The sequence below is a fragment of the Abramis brama genome, assembly GCF_963993115.1.
Source record: "Abramis brama genome assembly, chromosome: 4".
Lineage (NCBI taxonomy): Eukaryota > Metazoa > Chordata > Actinopteri > Cypriniformes > Leuciscidae > Abramis > Abramis brama.
The window spans coordinates 43318767-43342838 of record NC_139966.1 but is presented as its reverse complement, the minus strand read 5'-3'; the positions used below and the strand labels follow the sequence as shown (position 1 = coordinate 43342838).

Sequence of the window (24072 nt, the reverse complement as noted above, 5' to 3'; positions counted from 1 at the left end):
GTGTCACTGAATGCATCATATTTGTTCTCCTCAGAAGAGATCAGTTTGACGGAGAGTAAGAAGTCACATACTAATCGAGTGCAGACCTCAGAAACAAACAGACCTATAGAAGGTGAGTTTCAAAACAGAGTAACATGAACAAAACGTCTGGGTTACATGTGGTAACCCTCGTTCCCTGAAGGAGGGAACGGAGATGCCACATGGAGACCGACGAATAGGAATCTCGCTAGAGAGGCCAATCTACTTCGAGTGAAACTAAACAAGCCAATTCACATTGGCGTGCAGTCATTTGCATCAGCAGTTCAGCCATGCAGTGTGGGTATATAATGAGCAGGTGGTGCGATTGCACTTCAGTTTTTTGCTGAGGAGCCGAGCCGATAAGCTGGCTGCCCCAGCGGCCCGCAGCAGATGTGGCGATGGGACGTGGCATCTCCGTTCCCTCCTTCAGGGAACGAGGGTTACCATATGTAACCCAGACGTTCCTCTTCAGTCGGTCAGTCGACGGCACGTCGAGACCGACGAATAGGAATCCCTACCAAAGGGCCACAGCTGCTGACCCCATCCAGCGCCCTGTGCAAGCCTCTTGCCCCTTCTTGCCTGGAAGGACGATAGGAGAGGGCTTACACAGAGTATGTCTGTCACTGTTGTTTCGTGATAACCCGTACAGTTAGATTCTTGGATAACACTGGGAAAGCATACCCTTTCAGCTAGGAAGGAGAACGCTGCAGAACCCACTTTCTTCCCCGAAGGAGTTATGTGGAGATATACATATGGACTAACCCGAAGGTTGTACTGCATATGAAATACTGAGTGACTTAGCCCAAGGGAAATACCAGGCTTCCGTTTAGGAGCAGCCGTGGAAGAAATACACATATGGGACCCCCGCAGGGTCACACATATGAGACCGATTCAATGGATAAATGCGTGGAGTGAGTATGCAACCTGAGCGGGCAGGGCATGCCTTGTGCTGCAAAGGCGATGGTATCCACTATCCAGTGGGCCATCCTCTACTTGGAGACAGCCTTTCCCTTCTGCTGGCCTTCGTAACAGACAAAGAGCTGGTCTAAGGTCCTGAGACTTTGACGGGCCAGAGCAAAGCCAGGGCTGGGTCTGCCGCCTCCAGGGGCAGCACTTGCAGGTTCACCACCTGGTCCCTGAAGGGAGTGATAGGAGCCTTGGGCACATAGCCAGGCCGGGGTCTCAGTACAACATGGTTGTCACCCGGCCCAAACTCTAGGCACGATTTGTCGACCGAAAATGCCTGCAGGTCCCCTACCCTCTTGATAGAGGCCAGTGCAACCAGCAGCAAAGTCTTCATGGAGAGAAGCTTTAAGTCTGCTGATTGCAAAGGCTCAAAGGAAAGGTCCCAAGAGGGTATGGAGGGGGGTCAAGGAGGATTTAACCGTCTTGCCCACAATGGTTCTATGCCCAGACACGCAATACAGCGCTCATGACCATCCCGTGATCCCAGGTAACGACCGCATCCAGAAACACACAGGTAGAGTGTCATCTTTAAAAAGACGCGCTCTACCCGACCCGTGTAAGCTCTTTTAGGGGACTGCCCTCTCTGTGCCGAAGCACGCAGGGGAACAGTCGCAGCAGACACGGACAGGAATGTGCACCTGTCTCTCTCACTGGCGATCTTACCAGCCGTAAGAACGGCCTTTCAGCGCTCTCATGGCGCACCTTACCAGCTGTGAAAACAGCTGTTTTGTTTTTACTCAGTTTTTTTACAGGCAACAAAAGATAGAGACAGAGAGAGAGAAAGAGAGAATATCGACCCCAGTGCCGTGCTGTATCGCCCGCACCAGCCACAAGAGATAATCCTGAGAACTTGTTCACACTCTGTTTAGATATCAGCATCGAAGTGCTCGGCTCCAAAGCAAAAAACTGAAGTGCAATCGCACCTTCTGCTCATTATATACCCACGCTGCGTGTCTGAACAGCTGATGCAAATGACTGCACGCCAATGTGCATTGGCTCGTTTAGTTTAACTTGAAGTAGATTGGCCTCGCTAGCGAGATTCCTATTCGTCAGTCTCGATGTGGCGTCAACTGACCGACTAAAGAGGAACAGAATGTCAGTTTTACCCAGATTTACTCCTTAACAGACTCTACGGAACTTGAAAAAATCAAGAAGAATAAGATCTCTAAGAGTGTTTTCCTGGCGCAGAAGGCCTTATTGGCATTCAGGAAGGACCAGACTAGTCGAGAGACCAAGAAAATACTTGAGGTCAGTATATGATGTCAACTCAAAACATTTGGTTCCACATCACATCATGCTGCTGGTTTTGATTTTCAGATAACATGATCTAACCTGTCTCTTTTTCTCTCCAGGAGGCCATAACGTTGATGGAGAAAGCCGAGCTGGAAGAGAGGAAGCTGGTTAGTTGTACATTTCCTTCAGAGAACAGTTTAGGACTGGCAGAGAAGAGACAGCCACCACCAACCCCAATACTCCTGACACGATCTAACTGCTCCATGATCTTCACACCTGCGCCATATGCACTGGAAGAGGAGGTTGTCACGTCTTCTCTATAAACATAATTCTGAAATCAGTCAATGGCTCTTTGGATTTATTCACTGTGATATTCATGTGTAAATGCTGAAAAACATCAATTGACTTTTATCCTGATCTAGGTTAGCTGGTATTGTATTTATGGAAGAGATGCAGAGGGTATCAACCTAAAAGTACGACTTAAAGACTGTTACCTACGTGGGACTGGAGAAATGGTAGGGTAAATGCTGCAATAATGTCTGTATTGTTCATTCATACTCAGTAACTGAAATGAAATTTGTGTTTCAATCAGATACCTGCCAAAGGTGAATGTTTACTTCACGTAAGCGGGTTGAAACCTGATAAGAAGTACATTTTTGCAGTGGGTGCTTTTGATGCTCAAGGCAAAATGGTGGGTGGAGCCATTGGAGAGTCCACCAGGCCTCTACTGGCCTCTCTGCCTCTACCACTGTTAACAACCTGGGCCCACATAGCTCAGGTACGTGGATCGGAATTTTTTGTGCGTCTCCCAAAATATCCATCCACATTCCTTTATGCCAGATTTTATGTTGTTTAGGTGGCTTATCAGACAGGACTCCATAGCCTTGCCAAAAGAGCTTGTAGTGAGCTATGGAGCCACTTTACCCTTCCTTCAAGCTCAAATCCTGAGGTTCCAGAGCCAGAACAAGAAGCCAGTCTTGAAAGGCTGGCTCAAACAAGGTAGAAAAATAGCCTGTTTCTCTTGAGAATTTATTTTGAGAATAAATTCATATTAATTATTATTTGTGAAGGTCTTGAAAAAGTCTTAATAATATAATATAATATAATATAATGTACTATAATATAATGTGTCTTATTGTATATCTGTTCCATTTGTGTACTATTTTTCCTTCATGCAGGCTCCGCCCAGAGACCCTACAGTTTTCTTCTCCTGTCCTACAGCAGCTGTTTTTCTCCACTATTTTCATTCAGACAGATATTCACATCCAAGAGGGGGCACTATTCTGTGATAGTCTCTGTGATGGGGGGCCTTTGATCTGGGGCCAGGTTAGTGCCTACAAAGGGAAATTTGCCTTAAAATTGGTTATATAAATCATCATAAGTGATAATGCAGCCTAGTTTTTCTCAAGTAATTCACCCTTGTCCTTATAAATCTGTTCTGTCGGCACATCCATCACAGGAGGCCAGGCTTGCAGAATGTGAACGGATGCTGGTGGCCATTGATCTTGCTCTGCACCTCAATGACAGCGCTGGCACCCTGCAGGCTGTAGTAAACTGTTACGGCCTTCTCGCTCCATTAATCTTCAATCAGATCGCTTCAGAGCCTGTTACTGAGGTCACTACTTTTAGAAATGTGCTTGATAATACTTATATGTCAGTGCTAGCTTGTCTTGAATCTTTGTTTAGATTTGGTTCGGGTTTAGGGGGAACATTTTATCAGAAGATCCATAATCTTATTATTAAATCAGCTGTTTATATGATGGCTTTGCCAAAGCAAAGGTGAATTTAGATACTTCTGTCTGTTTCAGATGCTGCTGAAGTGCTTTTCAGTACTGCTGGAGATTCCAGAAGTCCTCAAGCAGAAACGCCCTGCTGCCACCACAGAGTCCCTGCAGCACATGGTTGCCTGTATGACATATTATTTAGCCAAGGTAGTAATTACATATAACAAACTGCTCACCTGTTAAGAAAGAATATGAGGAAGAAGCTTCAGGAAGAAACTTCAGTCTTTAGATTGATGTGTTTTTAAGATTGTGAGAAACAAATTTATTTGTGTCTAAACTATTTCACCCAGCATCCTGTAGATTTCACTTTTGAAATGATTGTGTTTGCATGTTTTATATGTGTATGCTGCATTTCTGTGTGTTTTTAGAGCTTGCGCTCCACTCAGGAGAGTGGCATGGCATCATCTGTGTTTGAGTCGGGAAAGAAACTACTTCAGGAAATCACTGAGCCCCCTCTGCAACCCGCCAAACAAACATCAATGGTGCAGGATGAGGTATGGGATTTGCCTTGTTTATCATAGATAAACCAAGTCTCATCCATCCTTCGGATGAAAAGTAAAACCGAGGTCCTGACTCTCTGTGATCATTAAAAATCCCATGGCACTTCTCGTAAAGAGTAGGGGTGTAACCCCGGTGTCCTTGTCACATTACACCTATTGGCTCTATCACTCTCTCCTTTCCACCTATATCTGGTGTGTGGTGAGCGCACCGGCGCCGTTGTACTGTGGCTGCTGTCGCATCATCCAAGTGGATGCTGCACACTGGTGGTGGTTGAGGAGAGATCCCCTGTCATGACTGTACAGCGCTTTGGGTGTACTGTAGCACATATGAAAGTGCTATATAATTCATTCATTCATTCATAGACCCTTTGGGATAGTATGCCACATATTCTATCTGCGCTACATTCATAAGTACTAATGACTGTGTGTGTGTTTGATTTCCAGAAGAAGACAGCTCCCACGTATGATGAGGATCCCAGTGAACAGCTAAAGATTTTAGAGGCCATTGTCATGAAAAACATGCAAGCAGAAACATTAGGAAACTATGGTGTCACTTCCTGTAACAAAACAGGTACATGTTTTTCATATATCTCAGATCAGAATGGCAATATATACATTTTTGCCATATGAAGTTTTTGTAATTTTAGTTTGTTGTGGCCTTTGTTGCAGGGTCTCATGGATGTGAGCTCACTGGACAGGAAGACCCTGTCGTACTCTACATGGTGATTGAAAACAGCCCCCTCCAGCATGCCTTTAAAGAGGGTATAACGCAAACAACACATACTAAAGACAATCTGATTCATTGAATGAGCTATCATACACTAATTTTCTGTATTTGTGTGTGTGTTTGATTCAGTGATGAAGTTCAAGCAAAAGTCTTGTTTTTTGGAGTTTGTTGTGCACTTGCTCCAGAAAGCCCTGCTAGAAGATAAGCTAGATCTGGTGTTGCGGTGGGAGCAGAACATCTTGAACTGGCTCAGGAGGTGAGTGTGTCTCTGTCTGGGTCCATGTTTGCAATGTGTGTTGGTGTTTTGTCTTACATTTCTTTGCTGTCTGTAATATTGCTAGACGCGACGATGCTCTGTTCGTGCTAAAGAAACACTCGAGTGTACCAGGAGAGGAGTGGAAAGAGTTCACAACCTCTGTGATAGAGTACAACACAGAGGTAAGCTTCTGTTACTTAAAATGCGGCAACACACTACTTATCTCTTTTTGTAAATGCCATTTAACTACATTTCAGAAACAAAAAGGTGGCACCTTTTGGGGTAACAGGAAGTTGCTACAGAAAAGACTACTGATTGCATTCAAGAGCCAGAACTCTGAAAGGTAAAGCAATATTCGGCCCAGCTTGCACAATATATTTTTTAAGTAAGTCTCTTATGCTCACCAAGGTTGCATTTATTTTATTAAAAATACAGTCAAAATTTGTGATAATTTTTTTTCTGGATTCTTTGATAAATAGAACGATTTTTATTTGAAATAGAAATCGTTGGTGACAATGTAAAATTTGTATCTATGTAATGCATCCTTGCTGAATAAATGTTTTATTTTCTTTACAAAATCTTACTGACCCCAAACTTTTGAATGGTAGTATACATGATTACATATTTCACACTTTGTCTGTATTTGCTTTTGTGTCTCTCAGAGAGGTCAAAGCTGTGGACATCCTGCTAAATCAACTTGCTGCTCTTATCAGAAGATATAAGCGCCTTTGGAAGCTGAGGCGGATGCGCTCTGAGGATTCGCTGTGGCGTTGCCATGTCAATCTGAGCCTGGCTCGTGCCCACCTAGGCATGCTGAGGAAGAATCTTGGACCACCTTCCCAGCTCTGGTATGCAGATCCAACAGAAAAACTGTAAATAATGCCAATGTCTGGGTCTTCGTCTTTACTCTGAATATCAAGTCTATTTTATATGTCCTGTTAAAAACCCTTATATTATTGGTTTCTCTGAACTCGATTGAAACTTGAGCTTTTTTCTATCCGTTCCAGTTTTAGTCATCTATCGCAGTCTTTCTTCTCTCTCGCTCATTGTGGAATGCTGATTATGTGGAAGAACGTTTCACTGCAAATCAGGCCACCTGAACTAACTCTTCCATGTCCCAAATCTGTACCTCGTCCTGGATCCCGTGCTAACAAAAGAAAAGTGAAACGCAAAGTTATACACACTAATCAAGGTGGGTTAAAGTCTCTTTAGCATGACAGCTGAATCTACACTACCGGTCAAAAGTTTGGGGTTGGTTAGATATTTTGAAAGATGTTTTGAAAAGAGTCTTCTTATTTATTTGACCAAAAATACAGTAAAACCGTATCATTGTGAAGTATTTAAATTTAAAATAACTTTTTAAAGATGAGACTGAAGAGTGGAGTAATGATGCTGAAAATTCAGCTTTGCATCACATGATTGACATTTTAAGTGACACATATATATATATATATATATATATTTTTTTTTTAATGTCATTTAAAGTATTAATCCTGTGACGCAAAGCTGAATTTTCAGGATCATTACTCCAGTCTTCAGTGTCGCATGATCCTTCAGAAATCATTCTAATGTGCTGATTTGGTGGTCAAGAAACAACAGTTGCTTAACTCTGCTTAATATTTTTGTGGTAACTATGATTAATCTTTTGTGGTATCTTTTTTTTTTTTTTGATGAATAGATTTTGCTAGATTTTGATGAATAAAAAAAGTTCAAAAGAATCGTATTTATTTGCAGTAGAAATCTTTGTAACATTATATATGTCTTAACTGTCATTATTGTATTAATGTCTTTAATAAAATCTTACTGCCCCAAACTTTTGAATTGATGTAGATCATTACATGTAGATGCAGTGAATGATTGTCATACCTTTATCTACAATTTCAACAGCACCAAACACCAGTGATGAGGAGTTGAACTCTACAGAGAGTGAACTGGAAGGTGAAGTGGACTCTAAATTTCGGCACACCCACAACCCTGAAGCTGATGACGCTCCTACTGGTCAAGCCACCTTTCATTTACTGGACACACTTGACAAAGCCTCTATATACTTGCGCAGAGCTATGGTAAATGCAGTTTCATTTTAATAGGTCTAATTTGATACACTCTTTTTTGTGTGTGATTTTATCAACGGCATCTCCCATTTTTTAACATCAGGTGCTAGCACATCGCTGGAGTCACTGGACAACTTTACAGTGGGTGTGTCGGACTCTGTGGGACCAAACCAGCACACTTGCCCTGATGATAGAGCGAGCCCAAGGCCCTGATGCCCATGCCAGACAGCTGACGATAGAGCAGCTCTATACAGTGATCACTCCTCTACTGGTGCTGGCCTCAGACCTTCTTATGGACATGATGGAGAAGCTTAAGGTTAATACACATCACCTCTAAAACAGTGGCTTTTTTACTTTTTGCCCACTGTCCAAGGACCCCTACATAATATAATATTAACTATAGAAAATCTGGGAGTGCAGTATAGGTAATATATTTAATTAACCACAATGCATTTTTTTAGCATTTTAATTTAGTTAGATAATTAAAATAATATGAAAATATTAATATTAATTCTTTAATAGAATAGAATTTTCTAATTCTGTATTATTTTATTTTGTTGATTATATTATATAAACAATAATTGATTAAATTAATTATAATTCAAATGCACATACATGTGCTAAATTAAGATTAAGAATCCACTTATAAATGGCCAGCAAGATTAAACCACATGCCGTTATGCACCATTGTTACAGCTCTCTGGAATACTTGTTTCGGATACTTAACTGGCCATTTGCCTCATTCTGCACTCAGATATTTTTATATAATGACCACTAAACTGTAGGATAAAGTTATCTGACATAACAGTTTTTTATTTATTCTCTAGCTGTGGAATGTTTATGATGATGAAGAAAGGGAGCTTGAGGCCAGCTTGTACTTCTCTGCTCCAGAGGACGATGGGACAATGATAGATCTGCGCTGGCTGAGGACTCTGGTTCTGCACACATTAGAGCTTCTGTACTACCAGTCCAAGTGGGAGAGTCTCGCCCACCTCGCACTACTTTTCAACGCATACACTAGGTACGCTTATAACTCACTGATGCTGGTGGCATTGGTTTGTGTACTTGCTGAAGGTATACACGCAACTGAAAAGTTTATGAATAGAATTCCTCTCACAAAAGAGTAGCTATTGAAATACAAGGTGCAATGCGTCATGGGTTTCAGGGAGCGCTACTCTCACATGGTAACACCTGTTCTGGTGCATGCACAGAGGAGGCTGTTGGACAGGATCAGCTGTTTCGGTGGTCCTCCAGCCCCTCAACCTCACTTCATCTACACTGGGATGATTTCTGGAGAGAAGGTAGACAGAAATGATCACATACACATCATTCTTATGAACTTGGGCAGAACTATTTAAAATTTTGAGTTTGAAGCCTGTTCAACAAACATTTGCAATGAATGCTCCAGATGTGCATCCATTAGATTTGGTAAAATGACTAAGTTTTGTGACTGATGTCCATAGGTGACCTGCCGGAATTATGCAACCAGACAATTGCTGTTTCCTTGTGGAGAAGGTCAGATTATGATTACTGCAAATGATACTAACCCAGAGCTCAAGGAACTTGCAGGTACAGTGTACAGAAAAGGGTTGCCAGGTCCCATTTATTTTCTGATAAATTTTGTGTGTTTTGCATGTCACATTTGGGCCTTGTATAATGATTTGTATTTTTAATTTTTTTTAAAGACCATATTTAAGTCTTACTTGTGTGTTTTATAATTATTTTTATCTTTATTGCAGATGTGAAGAGAGCCATGTGTCTGGTGTGTGTACCGTTGGATGTGAGTGACACACTGCAGTGTTTCAGAGAGACTCTGGAGAGAAGAAATCACGCACTGCTGAACTTTCAGCACAGCCGAACTCTACTCCTGCTGCTACTGGCTGACACACAGCACTGTAAGTCTGACCCACAGGTCAGTACGATTTTTTTTTTCCTTGAATACGTTTATTCAGCAAGGATGCATTCAATTGATCAAAAGTGAGAGCAAAGACATTTATAATTTCTATTCTTCCAAGAACCATGATTAAAATGTATCATGGGTTCCACAAAAATAGTAAACAGCACAGCTGTTTTCAACATTGATTCTAATAAGAAATGTTTCTTGAGCAGGAAATCAACATATTAGAATTTCTGAAGGATCATGTGACACTGAAGACTGGAGTTATGATGCTGAAAATTCAGCTTTGCCATCACAGGAATAAATTACATTGTAAAATATATTAAAACAGAAAACTTAATTTTAAATTGAAATAATATTTCACAATATTATGTTTTTTTACTGTATATTATATCAAATAAACCAGCCTTGGTGGATGAGCAAATGAGATTTCTTTAAAAAAAACATTTTTAAGAATCTTACCGACCCCAAACTTTTGAACATCACAAGCAACCATAAAATGTTTAGGTCATGGCAAAAAGTACAGAACATTACTTAATGAGACTTTCACATTAAATTATACCTAAATTACAAAAAGTTTTACTGCAAACCTTATTGTACTACTAAAGTAAAAAAACACTATTTTAAAAGCACTTTTGGTAAACCATGCCATTCTAATTTTCTGTATTTTAGGACTTAAAACTAAACACTTTCAACTTTTTTTTTTTCACTTTCAATCACGCCCTTTATATGTGGCCTCAGCGTATGTTGAGGTGCCATTCTCCAAAGAGACCAGCGGCGTTCTGCAGGGGAAAGTGGAATTCAGCATGGCAGCTTGCATCCCGCCAGGTGTCAGACCTCCAGACCTGTCCACAGAAGACTTCAACTCTCTGGGCTCCATCTACAGCCCCACCCTCCCTACATCACAGCTCCAGACTGTTTTCTCCTCCTACAACAATGCAATTAGTGAGAACCGATCTAAACTCTAACACATTACAAGCTGAATTTGTTCATGAACAAGCTTTTGCAGTACAGATATGTTGTTTTGTTATTTCATGCAGAATATCTTCAAGAAAATAAGTACAACTCCCTCCAGGTGCAAGCACTCCATGACCTTGGAAACCTGCATTTCTTCAATGGAAATCGAAAGTATGATGTGTTCATTGCATTGTTTTCCTGCTTTGTTTATTAGTTTGAGCAGTTTCATACTGTGTGTTTACACTACTGTTCAAAAGTTTGGGGTCACCAAGATTTTTTTACGTTTTTGAAAGACGTCTCTTATGTTCACCAAGGCTGCATTTATTTAAAGGGGTCATGAACTGGATTATTTTATTATTTTATAATGTTTCCTGGGGTGCCCTTATAATGTTAGTATGATTTTTACATAAAAAATTGTCATAATTTAGAAATAAAAGGCATTTATCCTAGCCTTTAGCCTCTGATTTGAACGCTCTGTTTGAAGGGGCGTGTCTGTGTGAGACTTCAGTGTAAACGCCCACTGCTGTCATTGGCTGACATCTTTGCATATGAAATAGCCAGCATTACATGTGGAAATCTCTTGAATACTTTTACAAAGTTTTTACTATTACAGCTATTGAGATTAACGAATCGTGAAAAGATGATGATTATAGCTAATGCTATAAAACAAACTTTTAAACATTAGTCTAGGTAATTGAATGTTTTGCATATACACTGTAAGAGGAGATGAAGTGCATCTTTTATTAGTGAGTTTGTTTGTTTTTGTATAGATCTGCACACTGTTTCTGGAGTAAGGCTCTGGACTGTGCTCTGCAAGACTCTGGAGTTCTGGAATCTTGGGATGGTGACTCATGGAGCTGCAGCTCCTCTCAGGAAACCCTGCGGCATGCTGGGATATGGGGTTGTCTCCAGGGAGCTTTGCTTTCTGCCAAAATTGCACAGTGAGTGAGAAACCATGAAATATTTTTGTGATGGTGCTCCATTACAGCAGTAAGATTTCTCCTCTATTGACAGGCACATCCTGACATCCAACATCAACCAGCGCACAAACTGCTGCCTTCTCTCTGCCAAACTCTTCAAGGTCAGAATTGAGTCACTGAAATGTTATTACAGTTGAAAGAAAGGACCTCGGTTTTTGTATCTGAGCCAATACAAAAAGTTTACTAAGGTCATATGCTTTGCAGTGCCTACTGATGGCCTCTATGCCCCATCCGATGACAGACCTGTCATACTCCACATACTCTGTGGAGATGGAGCTTATCCCAGGCATCGACCTCTTCTCTGAGCAAGATCGTGGAAATCTTGGCACCACTATTGCCAGTTTGTCTTTTCTCTGCCACTGGCTATATACCTCAGGACACCTTCTCAAGGTACTAGAGCCTAGGGGTATGCGATATATATCGTCTATGACAGGGATAGGCAACTCCGGTCCTGGAGGGCCACTGTCCTGCAGAGTTTAGCTTCAGCCCTCATAAAAACTCACCTGCCTGTATCTATCTAGTAATCCTGAAAACACTGATTGCCTTGTTCAGGTGTGTTTAATTAGGGTTGGAGCTAAACTCTGCAGGACAGTGGCCCTCCAGGACCGGAGTTGCCTATCCCTGGTCTATGATAATATCGTAATTGTTGTTTTAATGATATGCAATCTGACATTATCGCGTATGTCCATCACTTTACAACACACCTAGAGTGCGTTGCATACACTACGTGATGTAGTCTAGTAGGTTAGACTAGTGCGCTTGTGCATTTAGAGTGCACGCTTTCACTGCCAAAATTTAAGATAAGGGGGCAAAATACCTCTGCATGTCTTTTATTGTTATATCATTTAATATAGTTAATATCACACAAAGAGTGCCGGTTTTCTCCAAATATATCATTTAAAGCTACACTGTGTAATATTTTAAGTTGATTTTTAGCAAAAAACACTTTGTTCTTTCAAAATTATACGTTCTCATTAATGAGTAATCACTTCAACCAACTAATTAAGTATTCTCGTAAGTGTATAATCTGCCATTTAGAATACATACGAGTGAGTCGCTCGAATGGCGGAAGCCATGTTGCGCATCCATCTTGAAAATACATTAGACAAAGAGGGACATACCTGGAAATTAAAGCTTCGCCTTTCGCGTTTTTACACTCGGTGGCACCGTGACGAATGCGAGGGGGAGATTACTCGCGACTGCCGGCAGATTTGAAATAATACGGCCACCGTAGGACTTAAAACGCCCTCGGAATGGGAGGGGCTAGAAAGTAATATTCAGTTGGTAGTCATATACAATTTCACCGCTAGATGGGAGTAAATCCTACACAGTGTAGCTTTAATATAGTTAATATCACACAAAGAGTGCTGGTTTTCTCCAAATATTAGCACGATTACAAATGTGATATTGATGTTTACAACAGTTCAATAAACAAGAAGTTAATATTAAGTGACTTACATTTTAGACAAAATATTGCCTTTATTATCCATTTCGCCAACGTAAATAGTTTGAAAAAAAGCCATAGGACCGTTTTGCATCTCTTAGCAACACACAGCGGTGAATGAACAAATCATTTGACTAAATGATTCAATGACTGAGTCATTAAGATAGTCAAATGCTTCCTTCCTGAATGAATCAGCCATTTGAATGAATCGGTTAAATATCTTGGACTTAAGGCTGATTTATACTTATGTAGGCAACGCGTTGGTTTTCATTTATACTTCTGCGTCGTTGTCCGTGTTGACGCACAATTACACTTGCAGAGGGAGCATGTGAAACCCGAGGGAGTGGTCCTAGCAGACCAATCACAGCGCTTGCGTCCGCGTAGAGTTGACGCGTTGTTACATTTTTGGAGAGGTGCACGTCAGGGTACGCCGAAGGGTACGCGCGCTACACCCAGCCTACGACGTAGCTACGGCGTGAGTTCGACGCAGAAGTATAAATTGGGCTTTAGGGCCCTATCATACACCCGGCGCAATGCAGCGCCAAGCGCAACGCAAGTGTTTTTTTGCTAGTTTCAGCCTGACACAGTTATCATTTTCACGTCTTGCGCCACGTTGTTTAAATAGCAAATGCATTTGCGCCTATTTATGCACCCATGGGTGTGCTGGTCTGAATACGAGGTGTGTTCAGGCGCATTGTTGGCGCGTTGCTATTTTGAGGCAGCTGAAATAGACAGCACCATTGACCACCAAAAACCTGGTCTAAAGTCAATGGCGCAGTATATTTTTTTTATTTAAAGAGCGCGTTAGTAATGTGCGCCTATATGTGGGTCCACAATCCTTAATTACTCATTAAGAGAATAGGAACAACCCTTTTAGACCATGCGCCGCGTACGCCAACCATTTTTCCCGTCGTTAAACTAGCATAAGTGCAATTGCGCCCTGCACTTTAGACTATGCGCTTAGATTGTTAAAATAGTGCCCTTTTAGGGCATAGGGTAAATAGACCGGCAGTTTTAATTTCATATCTTTTCTTTTTTTTTAAATAATTTCAAATATCGATATTCAACGTTTTTTGTTTAAAACATCAAAACATCATCCATGCATTTGTAACTGCAGGTTAAATGCATTCATGTCGCCACTGAGCTGTATTAAACAGTCTGTAAATATATCTAAATGCCACTTCAGATGCAGCTTCTCTGTTTCCTCTGCATTACAAAAATAAATTTTGTTAATACTGATTTCATTTGATTGGCAACAGCCCTTCTTGTGTCATCTTATTGTAATTTAATTTATTGATTAAATGTAAGAATTTTGACACAAAAGCATACATTTAATTAGGTTAGAAAAAAAATGCCCATAAAAGGTAAAAAATCAATTTAAACTTCAGATCATTTCTGTCACTGCTGGAAACTGCCACCACACAGAATATCAAAAACTTTAGGAGTCAGCTGTCCATGGCAGTCCTAAACTTACCAAGATACCAGTACAATAACACACTCAGCAAAATATCGTCTAATTATCGTTATCGATAAAATTCCAGAAAATATCGAGATATAATTTTTTGTCAATATCGCACACCCCTAAACACACTCATATTAAGAGCAGCCTTTGTGCATTTGATGTCTGATACATCTTAATATTCAACACCTGTCTTACTGCTTATTTCAGTCTCTTCCTGTTCTGGCTCTGTACCTGTATATTGCCAGAACTGTGTGTCTGGATCCACACCTTACTGTCAAATGCAGAATCCTGAAGGTTTGAAAGACTTCATTGTCTCTTTCTGTTATTCTTGTATGTATTGAAAAGCTGTATTGCAGTGGATGTATTTGTCTGTTTTGTGAGTTTTAATCAAGTGTTTCTGTGTGTATACAGATAAAGGTATTGACTGAATTAGGGGCCTTCACTCAAGCGGTTAAAGAACTCAGTAATCTCACATTTGGCGTGGAAATCCCTGTGCCTCGTGGATGCCACTACAGAGTGGAGAAGCCATCTTGGGTAAAACACCATAAACAATATAGGATGTTTAGCTTACATATATATTTAGACAAAAACAATACATGCAATTATCTTCTGTATAGTGAAGTGTTCAGTTGCCTTGTCTTGAAAAAGGAACTGATCTGAAGCAAAACACATTTTCACATTTTTTTCTTGAAAATCTTTTTTTATTTCATCATTTTATGCTTTTTACATAACACTTCTAGACTACCATTCAATAGTTGGGGTTAGTAAGATTTTTTTTTTTAAATAAATTTATATTTTTATTCAGCAAGGATGCATTGAATTGATAAAAAGTGACAGTTAAGACTTTCACATTTTATTTTATTGCAAAAAAATTATATTTCTAATAAATGCTGTTCCTGAAAGCTGAACCCTGAACCCTGAAAAAATATGTTTCATGGTTTCTGTTTGCAGCATTGATGATAAGAAAAAATGTTTCTTGAGCTGCAAAGCAGCATGTGACACTGAAGACTGGAGTAATGATGCTGAAAATTCAGCTTTGGCATCACAGGAATAAATTACGTTTTAAATATATTCAAACAGAAACACTTATTTTAAACAGTTAATTTTTTTTCACAAATTAAATTAAAATGTTTCACAATCACTGTTTTTACCCTGCAGCCTTGGTGAGAATGAGAGACTTCTTACAAAAACATTAAAAAAGTCTTACTGACCCCACACTTTTGTATGCTAATGAATATAATAATTGTTACGTTATCCTTTTTTATGTCTTGTAATTTTTAAATGCACATTAAACCCCACAGGCAAAGGAAACATTTATTGAAGGAAAACCCCTGTTGGATCCTTCCAATCTTCAAGTAAGTTTACCTGTTTTCACAGCTGTATCATTAATAAAAATGAACGATATTCACTTCATACTGTACTGTTGAATATGAATATCATGCTTTATACGATCCATTTCTTAGGTTCTGGAAGAAGTGGTCAATAGGAGGCCAAGTAAGGACATCATGGCTGTTTATGGCTCAAGATTCACCACATGGCTCTTGATGGCCAGAGTTCATCTCATCTTGGCTATATGTAGTACTATACAAGACCTGCCTGAGCCACCGCCACCAGGTCTCATTACTAGTTTGTTATGGACAATTACAGATTATAAATCTACATAAACCCTTACTGAATCATATACTTTAACCCACAGAGTTATCCAAATCTCAGGAGAAAAGTTTGCTTGATGCCTCCAGCAGTGACGAGTCCAAGCGTCTCCAGCTCAGTGCCAGGAAACTCACATTAGGAGAAGTCAAGGTGCTCCATTTTACCTTCATTTTATGACGTTAAAGCTGTCCAACTATCCTTTCTGTTAGATTGTTCTTCCAGATCTAGGCTTATAAAATGTTTTTAATATTATTTGACCCTATAGCAATAATGGCTATGAAGTATGATGTTATAAACACAAATATACAGTAAATGCATCTACCAAATGCCAAGAACATTAAGGACAAAGTTAACATAATGTCTCTCTATTGCCCTGTTCAGGCCATACTCCTAAAAGAAGCACATGCTCTGGTTAGTCCTGAGCTCTTCACCCCACATCCGCTGAGCACTGATCCTGAAGAAATGGAGCTGGCAGTGGAGATCAGACTGTTGATGTCCAATATCAACATGCAGCAGGGCAGAATGGCTGCCAGGTAGTGCAGAAACATAAATCATGAGGAAGAGTGCACGTTTGTAGTTGTGTGGGTGTATACACTACTGTTACAAAATCATTAAGATTTTTTTTTGAAGAAATGTATTTATTTAGCAAGGAAAATTGATCAAAAATGACAACAAAGACATGTATAATGTTTTAAAAGATTTATATTTCAAATAAATGCTGTTCTTTATTCCCCAAAGAATCCTGACAAAAATGTATCATGTTTTCCACAAAAATATTTAGCCTCCCAACGTTGATTCAGCATTGATAATAATAAGAAATGTTTCTTGAGCTAAAAATCAGCATTTTAGAATGATTTCTGAAGGATCATGTGACACTGAAGACTGGAGTAATTATGCTGAAAATATTACAATAGAACACAGTTATTTTAAATTGTAATATTTCACAATATTACTATATTTTTGAGTAAATAAATGCAGCCTTAGTGAGCATTGGAGACTTCTTTCATAAACATTAAAAAACCTAAACATTAAAAAACCTAACCAACCCCAAACTTTTGAACGGTAGCGTATGTTCCTGGGGATTCATGTATGTCTAGATGTTTGAATCTATTAAAAATCTAAACATTTTTAATTTCTATTGTAGTGCAGATCTGTCAGTGTCTGCTTTGAGGCTCCTCCAGAGTTCTCTTGTGTTTCAAAGTGATTTCCGCCCGCTACCTCCTCCTAAACCACCCTCCTCTGCTCTCAAACGGCCCAGAGCCAAAGCATATCAGGTAATGATCAACCTCTGATTTACTTACATAAATTCAATACTTAATTCAGATCTTGAGTCTCTCATGTTCTAAAAGACAGATTCAGTTTCATTAAAAAAAAAATGTTTTAAGAGTTGTCTTTTCTCTACAGACTAGCTCCCGGGATGCAAAGTCTGTTCTCGATCTCCATACCGGAGATCTCCCAGAAGAGTTGGAAGCGAGAGAACGCATGGATCTCCTTTTCTGGCTGCGCTGTAGGCTGGCAGTGGTTCGTTCCCTCGTAGGCCATATCCCTGGAACTGCAATCTACTCTGGTTAGCTGCTCCGAAAAGCTTAATGTGGTGGAAATATCGTTGGATGGTGTTTGTTGATGATTCTTGCACGTGTTTGTGCAGGTACAGACAGTAGTGCAGAGGCACTCCGGCTGCTGAAAGAGGGTCTGGCTGAAGCAGAGGCCTGGGGAGATCCTGACACTAAAGCCCTCCTGCTCCTACAAGGCGTCCAGCTCAACACACACCGTGGCAGACCCAGAGAAGACAGTACAGCCATGCTACAGGTCAGTAGGTAGCTATGACAGTTGTTTGTGATTTAGTGCTATTTGACCTGAACTTGACTGTTTCTGTTGGCCGATCACATGTGTGTCTGTTTAGGAAATTGTGAGCTTGTTGTCTGGGCGTAGTGCTCTATCTCTGCGTTCTCAAATGACTCTAGCTGAGGCTGCATTATTACTTAGTGAACTGAGAGGAACAGGAAGCCAGACTCTCCACCTGCTCACACAGAAACTCCTGCAGAAACAGGTTTTGTTACACTTTTATGCTCAAAATGTTTGTTAAAACTAGTCGCAAGAGAAAAAATGTATGTAAAATTCCCATTTGTTGTTATCTCAAATGTTTTAGGACAGTAAATATCTGGTAAAGATGTACAGCTCCCAGATCACATGGTCATATTTAACATACAAGAACAAAAATATTAAATGCTTTACATATTTTGTAGTGGTAATATTATTCTTTGTTTTCAGCTCTGTGCCACTGGAGAGTCTATAGGTCTCAAAAAAGGAGGCGAGGTGGAACTACGAGCGGGCCTAAAGAATATTTATCTTCCACAGCTTCCCCTGCTTGCCAAGACAACCATGCGGATTGGTATGACAACTACAAAAAGGCAGCTCTGTATTGATATTCCTCTAACATTATGGTTAGGTGCTTGTTCTTAACCTGCAATTAATTCAGACAGCTTAATGTATAAAAACTTTTTTTAAATACCCTTACGTATGCTATGCTTTGTGTTGTTGTTGTTTTTTGCTTTGTTTTTTTGTTTCTTGCTTTATTTTGGTTTTGTTTTGTTTTGGATAAATGCACATAATTCTCCTATTGACTTATATTGAAAGAATGTTCAGAATTGAAAATATGTAGAATTTGAGTACTAAATTGTGATGGGTCTTCTTTCTTATATAATTGTCCATACTAAGCTGTTATTGGTATTTTCTTCCTCGCGTCTATTTACGCATTTCTTCTACATAATAAAATAATTATTTTGCTATGCATGGGTATTTCCTTCTAAAAATGCAAACTTAGTTTGTACTGCAATTTTGAAGGCTCAAAATGTTATTATGCTGTGTACTGATTCTTTCTGTTCCAGGTCGCTCTTTGGCATTGCAAGCCTTGTCACGTTCTTCTGAGGGAGGTGAGGAGCCCTGGAGGCCCTTAATATTTGCTCAAGAAGTTTTGCAGTCTGCACTCAGCATCTCTCAGGCCTCTGCCAACAGAGACCGCCAGCTGGAGGCTGATATCCTCTACTGTACAGGTGATCAATAGGGAGTGTTTTTTATATTGGGCTCTTGTGAACCAGTTATGGATGGTTGATCATTTGTGTCTGCAGGAGTGGTGGGTAGACAGCTCATTTCCATGCAAAAATCTGGTCCCCAGGAAGTCCTAGAGGCCTTGCTTGGGTGTTTAACCACATTTAAGCACACTCATGGCCAAAGCTTACGGTAAGTTGTTTAACTAAAGCCCAAATTATACTTCGGCAATCTGCATTCCGCAGCGGTCCGTGCACTGTCCGCGTGCATTCCAATTTTTCTGTTAACGCAGATGGTTTTACAGCGGCTGTTGCATTTCTATCGTACAGAAGTGGGCAAATATTAAAGATTAAGTGGACATTTGAATTACATGTTGTTTGGCCAATATTAAACAAGGATTTGATCATTCCGTAATGTAACAACAACTAACACCAGGCTGTTGGCGCCCTCTGCAGGCATTTGTTATAATACATAATGTAAACAAGTTATGTTTATATAAGTTTAAATATAATTTATTTTACATGGTGTATTTTAACAGTGTTGTTCAATAAAACCCATATGATTACTTTGATACTTTACAGTATTTGAACCAATTATTATTGCTTGTTATTATATATTTGTATTTTAAGTCATTTTAAAGGCTGTTGTTCACTTGGATCTATTTTTATTAACACTATTTTTTATCCGATTACTTGATTAATCAATGGAATAATCGGTAGAATACTTGATTACTAAAATAATCGATAGCTGTAGCCCTAATTAGAACCTCATTGTGTAAGAAACATGTGGGGAACAGAATGTAGACAGGATGTGAAGTAAGAGAGAGAAAGGGGAAAAGTCGGGTTGCACAATGTGTTAGTGCTGATTTTGTGTATGCATGGAGCTTATCCAGCATCAGTTTTGTCTTAGAGCCTCATTATGTAAGAAACAAGGGGGGAACATAATTCGACAGCAAATAATCCAGCTGTCGGAGTCTGTTTCCCCACCCATCTAATGGTGATGTGGATATAGTGACTTAGAAAATGCTGATTCTATCCTGTGTGTGCATGGAGCTTATCCAGCACCAGTTTGATAAATATTATAACCTCCTTTTGTAAGAAACATGGGGGGAACAGAATCCGAGGGCAAACAATCCAGCTGTCAGAATTTGTTCCCCCACCCCCATGATGAGTGATGTTGATGTAGTGGCTTAAAAGATGCTGATTCCAATGTGTGTGTGGATGGAGCTTAACCAGCATCAGTTTAAAGATAAACTTTTTGGTGTTTTTGCCTTTTATTATGATAAGACAATATGTAGGCAGGAAGCGAAGTGGGAGAGAGAGAAGGGGGAAAAAATCAAAAAAAGTCCACGAGCTGGGACTTGAACTTGGGTCTCCCAAAACACAACTGCACGATATGCAATTGCACTGCCCACGAGGCTCCAACTAGCAAGCATCAATTTTGTAAATCTTAGAACCCCCTTGTGTGAGAAACATGGGGAAACAGAATTTGACTGCAAATAATCCATCTGTCGGAATCCGTTCCCCCAACCCTATGATGAGTGATGTTGATGTAGTGGCTTAAAAGATGCTGATTCCAATGTGTGTGTGGATGGAGCTTAACCAGCATCAGTTTAAAGATTAATATTTTGGTGTTTTTGCCTTTTATTATGATAAGACAGTATGTAGGCAGGAAGCGAAGTGGGAGAGAGAGAAGGGGAAAAAAATTATGAAACGTCCACAAGCTGAGACTTGAACTTGGGTCTCCCAAAGCACAACTGTACAATATGTAAGCATGCTGCCCACAAGGCTATTATGAATTAAACTGTCCTGATGCAATTTGTTGAGGCTCCAGTTGATCTTTGCTGATGTTGTCTTGATGAGAGAGAACCAGTGGGAGTCAGAGGATCTTTGGTGAATGGAAAGACAAGGCCGCAGCCTGGCACAAGCTTGGGGGTCCTTTGAAAACTTCTAGTTCAGCATCATCTTCACATCAGGATTCCAGAAAAGGACTAAGAGAGTAAAAGGGCTGATCTTGTGATCAGTGATTTTTAAAGCGTGAAGATGTCACACCCTCTGGAGGTGTGTGAGCCAATAAGAAGATTTCCCTTTGGAGGGAAATTTTTACGACCTATTGTGTTCTAGCAGGGTATATATTTAAATATGTAATTTCATTGTGTGTTTAAGAAAAGAATCTTCAAGATTCTTATAATAGTAATGCGTCACAAAGTTAGCATAATGTAATGTAAATCAACAAATGGGGGACGAAGATTGGAGTTTATAGAGACCAAACATGCCACACATATGATTTTGGTAAACCATAGTATGAAGTCTGAAACATTAACCCAATAGAGTTTACAAGAATACATAGGCCAAACCACATAAAAGGTGGTTGTATATAGAATATATAGGATTAACAGGGTTTAGTTCTCCTTCTCAACAAGAATTAAGTGAGAGTCACAACTCTCTGAAAATTCCTTTTGGGGTCGTAAAACTTCTTATCAGTCTTAATGTGTCCTGTAACAGGACACCGAGTTTTGTCAGTGTGTTAGATTCATTTGGGGGAAGTTTCATAGACCTTTGTTGGGAGAGTGAGTTTGCTGGATTATTCATTAAATATAATGAATAATTTGTGTGTGTCTGATTGGTCCAGATGCTACAACAGTATGTACGGAGGAAGCAAAGTAGGAGACAGAGAAAGGGGAAACAATCAAGAAAAGGCCACAAGCTGGGACTTGAACTTGGGTCTCCTAAAGTGCAACTGCATGATATGTAAGCATGCTGTCCACGAGGCTATGGGCTCCAACTGGCCAGCCTCAGTTTTGTAAATCTTAGAACCTCATTCTATAAGAAACATGAGGGGAACAGAATTTGACTGCAAATTATCCAGCAGTCGGAATCCGTTCCCCCACCCCCATGATGAGTGATGTTGATGTAGTGGCTTAAAAGATCCTGATTCCAATCTATGTGTGGATGGAGCTTAACCAGCATCAGTTTAAAGATAATTTTGTTGGTATTTTTACTTTTTATTATTATAAGTCAGTATGTAGGCAGGGAGTGAAGTGGGAGAGAGAGAGAAGGGGGAATTAAATCAAGACAAGTAAGTGAGCTGGGATTTGAACTTGGGTATCCAAAAGCACAACTGCACGCTATATAAACGTGCTGCCCACAAGGCTATGGGCTCCATCAAGCCAGCGTCAGTTTTGTAAATCTTAGAATCTCATTGTGTAGGAAACAAGGGGGGAACAGAATTCGACAGCAAATAATCCAGTTGTCGGAATCCGTTCTCCCACCCATATGATGAGAGATGTTCATGTAGTGACTTAAAATATTCTAATTCTATCCTCTGTGTGCATGGAGCTTATCCTGCACCAATTTGTTAAATATTAGAACCCCTTTGTGTGAGAACCATGGGTGAACAGAATCTGATGGCAAACAATCCAGCTGTCAGAATCCGTTCCCCCACCCCCATAATGAGTGATGTTGATGTAGTGGCTTAAAAGATGCTGATTCCAATCTGTGTGTGGATAGATCTTAACAAGCATCAGATTGAAGATGAATATTTTGGTGTTTTTGCCTTTTATTATAAGACAGGATGTATGCAGGAAGCGAAGTGGGAGAGAGAGAAGGGTGAAAAAATCAGAAAATGTCCATGAGCTGGGACTTGAACTGAGATCTCCCAGAACACAACTGCACCATATGTAAGCGTGCTGCCCACGAGACTATGGGTTCCAACTAGCCAGCATCAGTTTTGTAAATCTTAAAACCTTGTTGTGTAAGAAACAAGGTGAGAACAGAATTCAACTGTAAATAATCCAGCTGTCGGAAACCGTTCCCCCACCCATTTAATGAGAGATGCTCATGTAGTGATTTAAAAGATGCTGATTCTATGCTGTGTGTTCATGGAGCTTATTCAGCACCAGTTTGATAAATATTAGAACCTCCTTGTGGAAGAAACATGGGGAGAACAGAATCCGATGGCAAACAATCCAGCTGTCAGAATATGTTCCCCCACCCCCATGATGAGAGATCAGGGCTCAACGCTAAGGATTTTTTCAACTGGCCCATTTGGGCCAGTGGTTCACATTCTTACTAGCCTTGCCAAAATTTTCACTGGCCGCACAACAAAAAATTAATAAAAGAAAAGAAAAGAAAATGGGTCTATAAAATAAGCCCAGTATTGTTTTCATTATTTTTGATACATGTAACCATAATAAATAAGGTTATGACACCAAAATCTACTAGTTTAAATCATTTAAACAGTAGGTAATAAAATAGGAACCAATAATCAAATCACAAGCAATAGCACAAATAAATACAACAGAACAAAGATATAAATGAAATAAACGGTGCTTTTCAGGTTTTTCATGTAGGTTTAAACAGGAGATTTTTTAGGTACAGACATTGTAACCTAATGTATAAATATAACTATAGATCAACCTTTATTAAAGATAATCATTGAAGAGCAGTTAACGATGCATAATGTTTTGAAATGTTGAAAATATAAAACTTTAAATACTGTTATTTAAAATTATTTAAAAAATTAAAAGATACTTTAAATGTGAAATTAAACCCGCCAGGAGGTGGCAGCAAGTCCCTGTTAATGAGTGAGTCATTGAGATTCAACCGATTCATTCAAATGGCTGATTCATTCAGGAACGAAGCATTTTACTGTCTTAATGAGTGAGTCATTGAATCATTGATTCAGCTGATTTGTTCAAAAAGCTGATTAAGCTGATATGATGAGAGATGTTCATGTAGTGACTTAAAATATGCTATTCTATCCTGTGTGTGCATGAAGCTTATCCAGCACTAATTTGTTAAATATTAGAACCCCCTTGTGTGAGAAACATGGGTGAACAGAATCCGACGGCAAACAATCCAGCTGCCAGAATTCATTCCCCTACCCCCATGATGAATGATGTTGATGTAGTGGCTTAAAAGATGCTGATTTTATTCTGTGTGTGGATGGAGCTTAACCAGCATCAGTTTAAAGATTAATATTTTGGTGTTTTTGCCTATTATTAGGATAAGAGAGTATGTAGGCAGGAAGCAAAGTGGGAGAGAGAGAAGGGGGGAAAAAATCAAAAAAGGTCCACTAGCTGGGATTTGAACTTGTGT

At 39.7% G+C, this 24072-nt stretch overlaps 1 protein-coding gene across 1 annotated transcript in view; it reads left to right on the top strand.

The window, feature by feature from the left end:
• The window catches only part of cfap54 (cilia and flagella associated 54), a gene marked incomplete at its 5' end in the record, with an annotated part of 38854 nt that overhangs the window by 6100 nt on the left and 8682 nt on the right, over positions 1 to 24072 (top strand). The window contains 41 exons of the mRNA XM_084111885.1: positions 35 to 112; positions 2111 to 2232; positions 2337 to 2519; positions 2640 to 2732; positions 2810 to 2995; positions 3074 to 3216; positions 3396 to 3543; positions 3677 to 3832; positions 4026 to 4148; positions 4370 to 4495; positions 4946 to 5072; positions 5171 to 5263; positions 5358 to 5484; positions 5570 to 5666; positions 5742 to 5827; positions 6147 to 6332; positions 6492 to 6676; positions 7372 to 7547; positions 7639 to 7851; positions 8363 to 8556; positions 8701 to 8836; positions 8999 to 9104; positions 9275 to 9430; positions 10174 to 10377; positions 10473 to 10560; positions 11160 to 11330; positions 11404 to 11470; positions 11574 to 11759; positions 14483 to 14569; positions 14687 to 14809; positions 15577 to 15630; positions 15739 to 15889; positions 15972 to 16075; positions 16307 to 16458; positions 17070 to 17199; positions 17330 to 17492; positions 17574 to 17734; positions 17829 to 17975; positions 18197 to 18317; positions 18814 to 18978; positions 19054 to 19165. Of these exons, the coding sequence (XP_083968011.1) occupies positions 35 to 112; positions 2111 to 2232; positions 2337 to 2519; positions 2640 to 2732; positions 2810 to 2995; positions 3074 to 3216; positions 3396 to 3543; positions 3677 to 3832; positions 4026 to 4148; positions 4370 to 4495; positions 4946 to 5072; positions 5171 to 5263; positions 5358 to 5484; positions 5570 to 5666; positions 5742 to 5827; positions 6147 to 6332; positions 6492 to 6676; positions 7372 to 7547; positions 7639 to 7851; positions 8363 to 8556; positions 8701 to 8836; positions 8999 to 9104; positions 9275 to 9430; positions 10174 to 10377; positions 10473 to 10560; positions 11160 to 11330; positions 11404 to 11470; positions 11574 to 11759; positions 14483 to 14569; positions 14687 to 14809; positions 15577 to 15630; positions 15739 to 15889; positions 15972 to 16075; positions 16307 to 16458; positions 17070 to 17199; positions 17330 to 17492; positions 17574 to 17734; positions 17829 to 17975; positions 18197 to 18317; positions 18814 to 18978; positions 19054 to 19165 (5626 nt within the window). The remainder of the gene's footprint in view (positions 1 to 34; positions 113 to 2110; positions 2233 to 2336; positions 2520 to 2639; positions 2733 to 2809; positions 2996 to 3073; positions 3217 to 3395; positions 3544 to 3676; positions 3833 to 4025; positions 4149 to 4369; positions 4496 to 4945; positions 5073 to 5170; positions 5264 to 5357; positions 5485 to 5569; positions 5667 to 5741; positions 5828 to 6146; positions 6333 to 6491; positions 6677 to 7371; positions 7548 to 7638; positions 7852 to 8362; positions 8557 to 8700; positions 8837 to 8998; positions 9105 to 9274; positions 9431 to 10173; positions 10378 to 10472; positions 10561 to 11159; positions 11331 to 11403; positions 11471 to 11573; positions 11760 to 14482; positions 14570 to 14686; positions 14810 to 15576; positions 15631 to 15738; positions 15890 to 15971; positions 16076 to 16306; positions 16459 to 17069; positions 17200 to 17329; positions 17493 to 17573; positions 17735 to 17828; positions 17976 to 18196; positions 18318 to 18813; positions 18979 to 19053; positions 19166 to 24072) is intronic.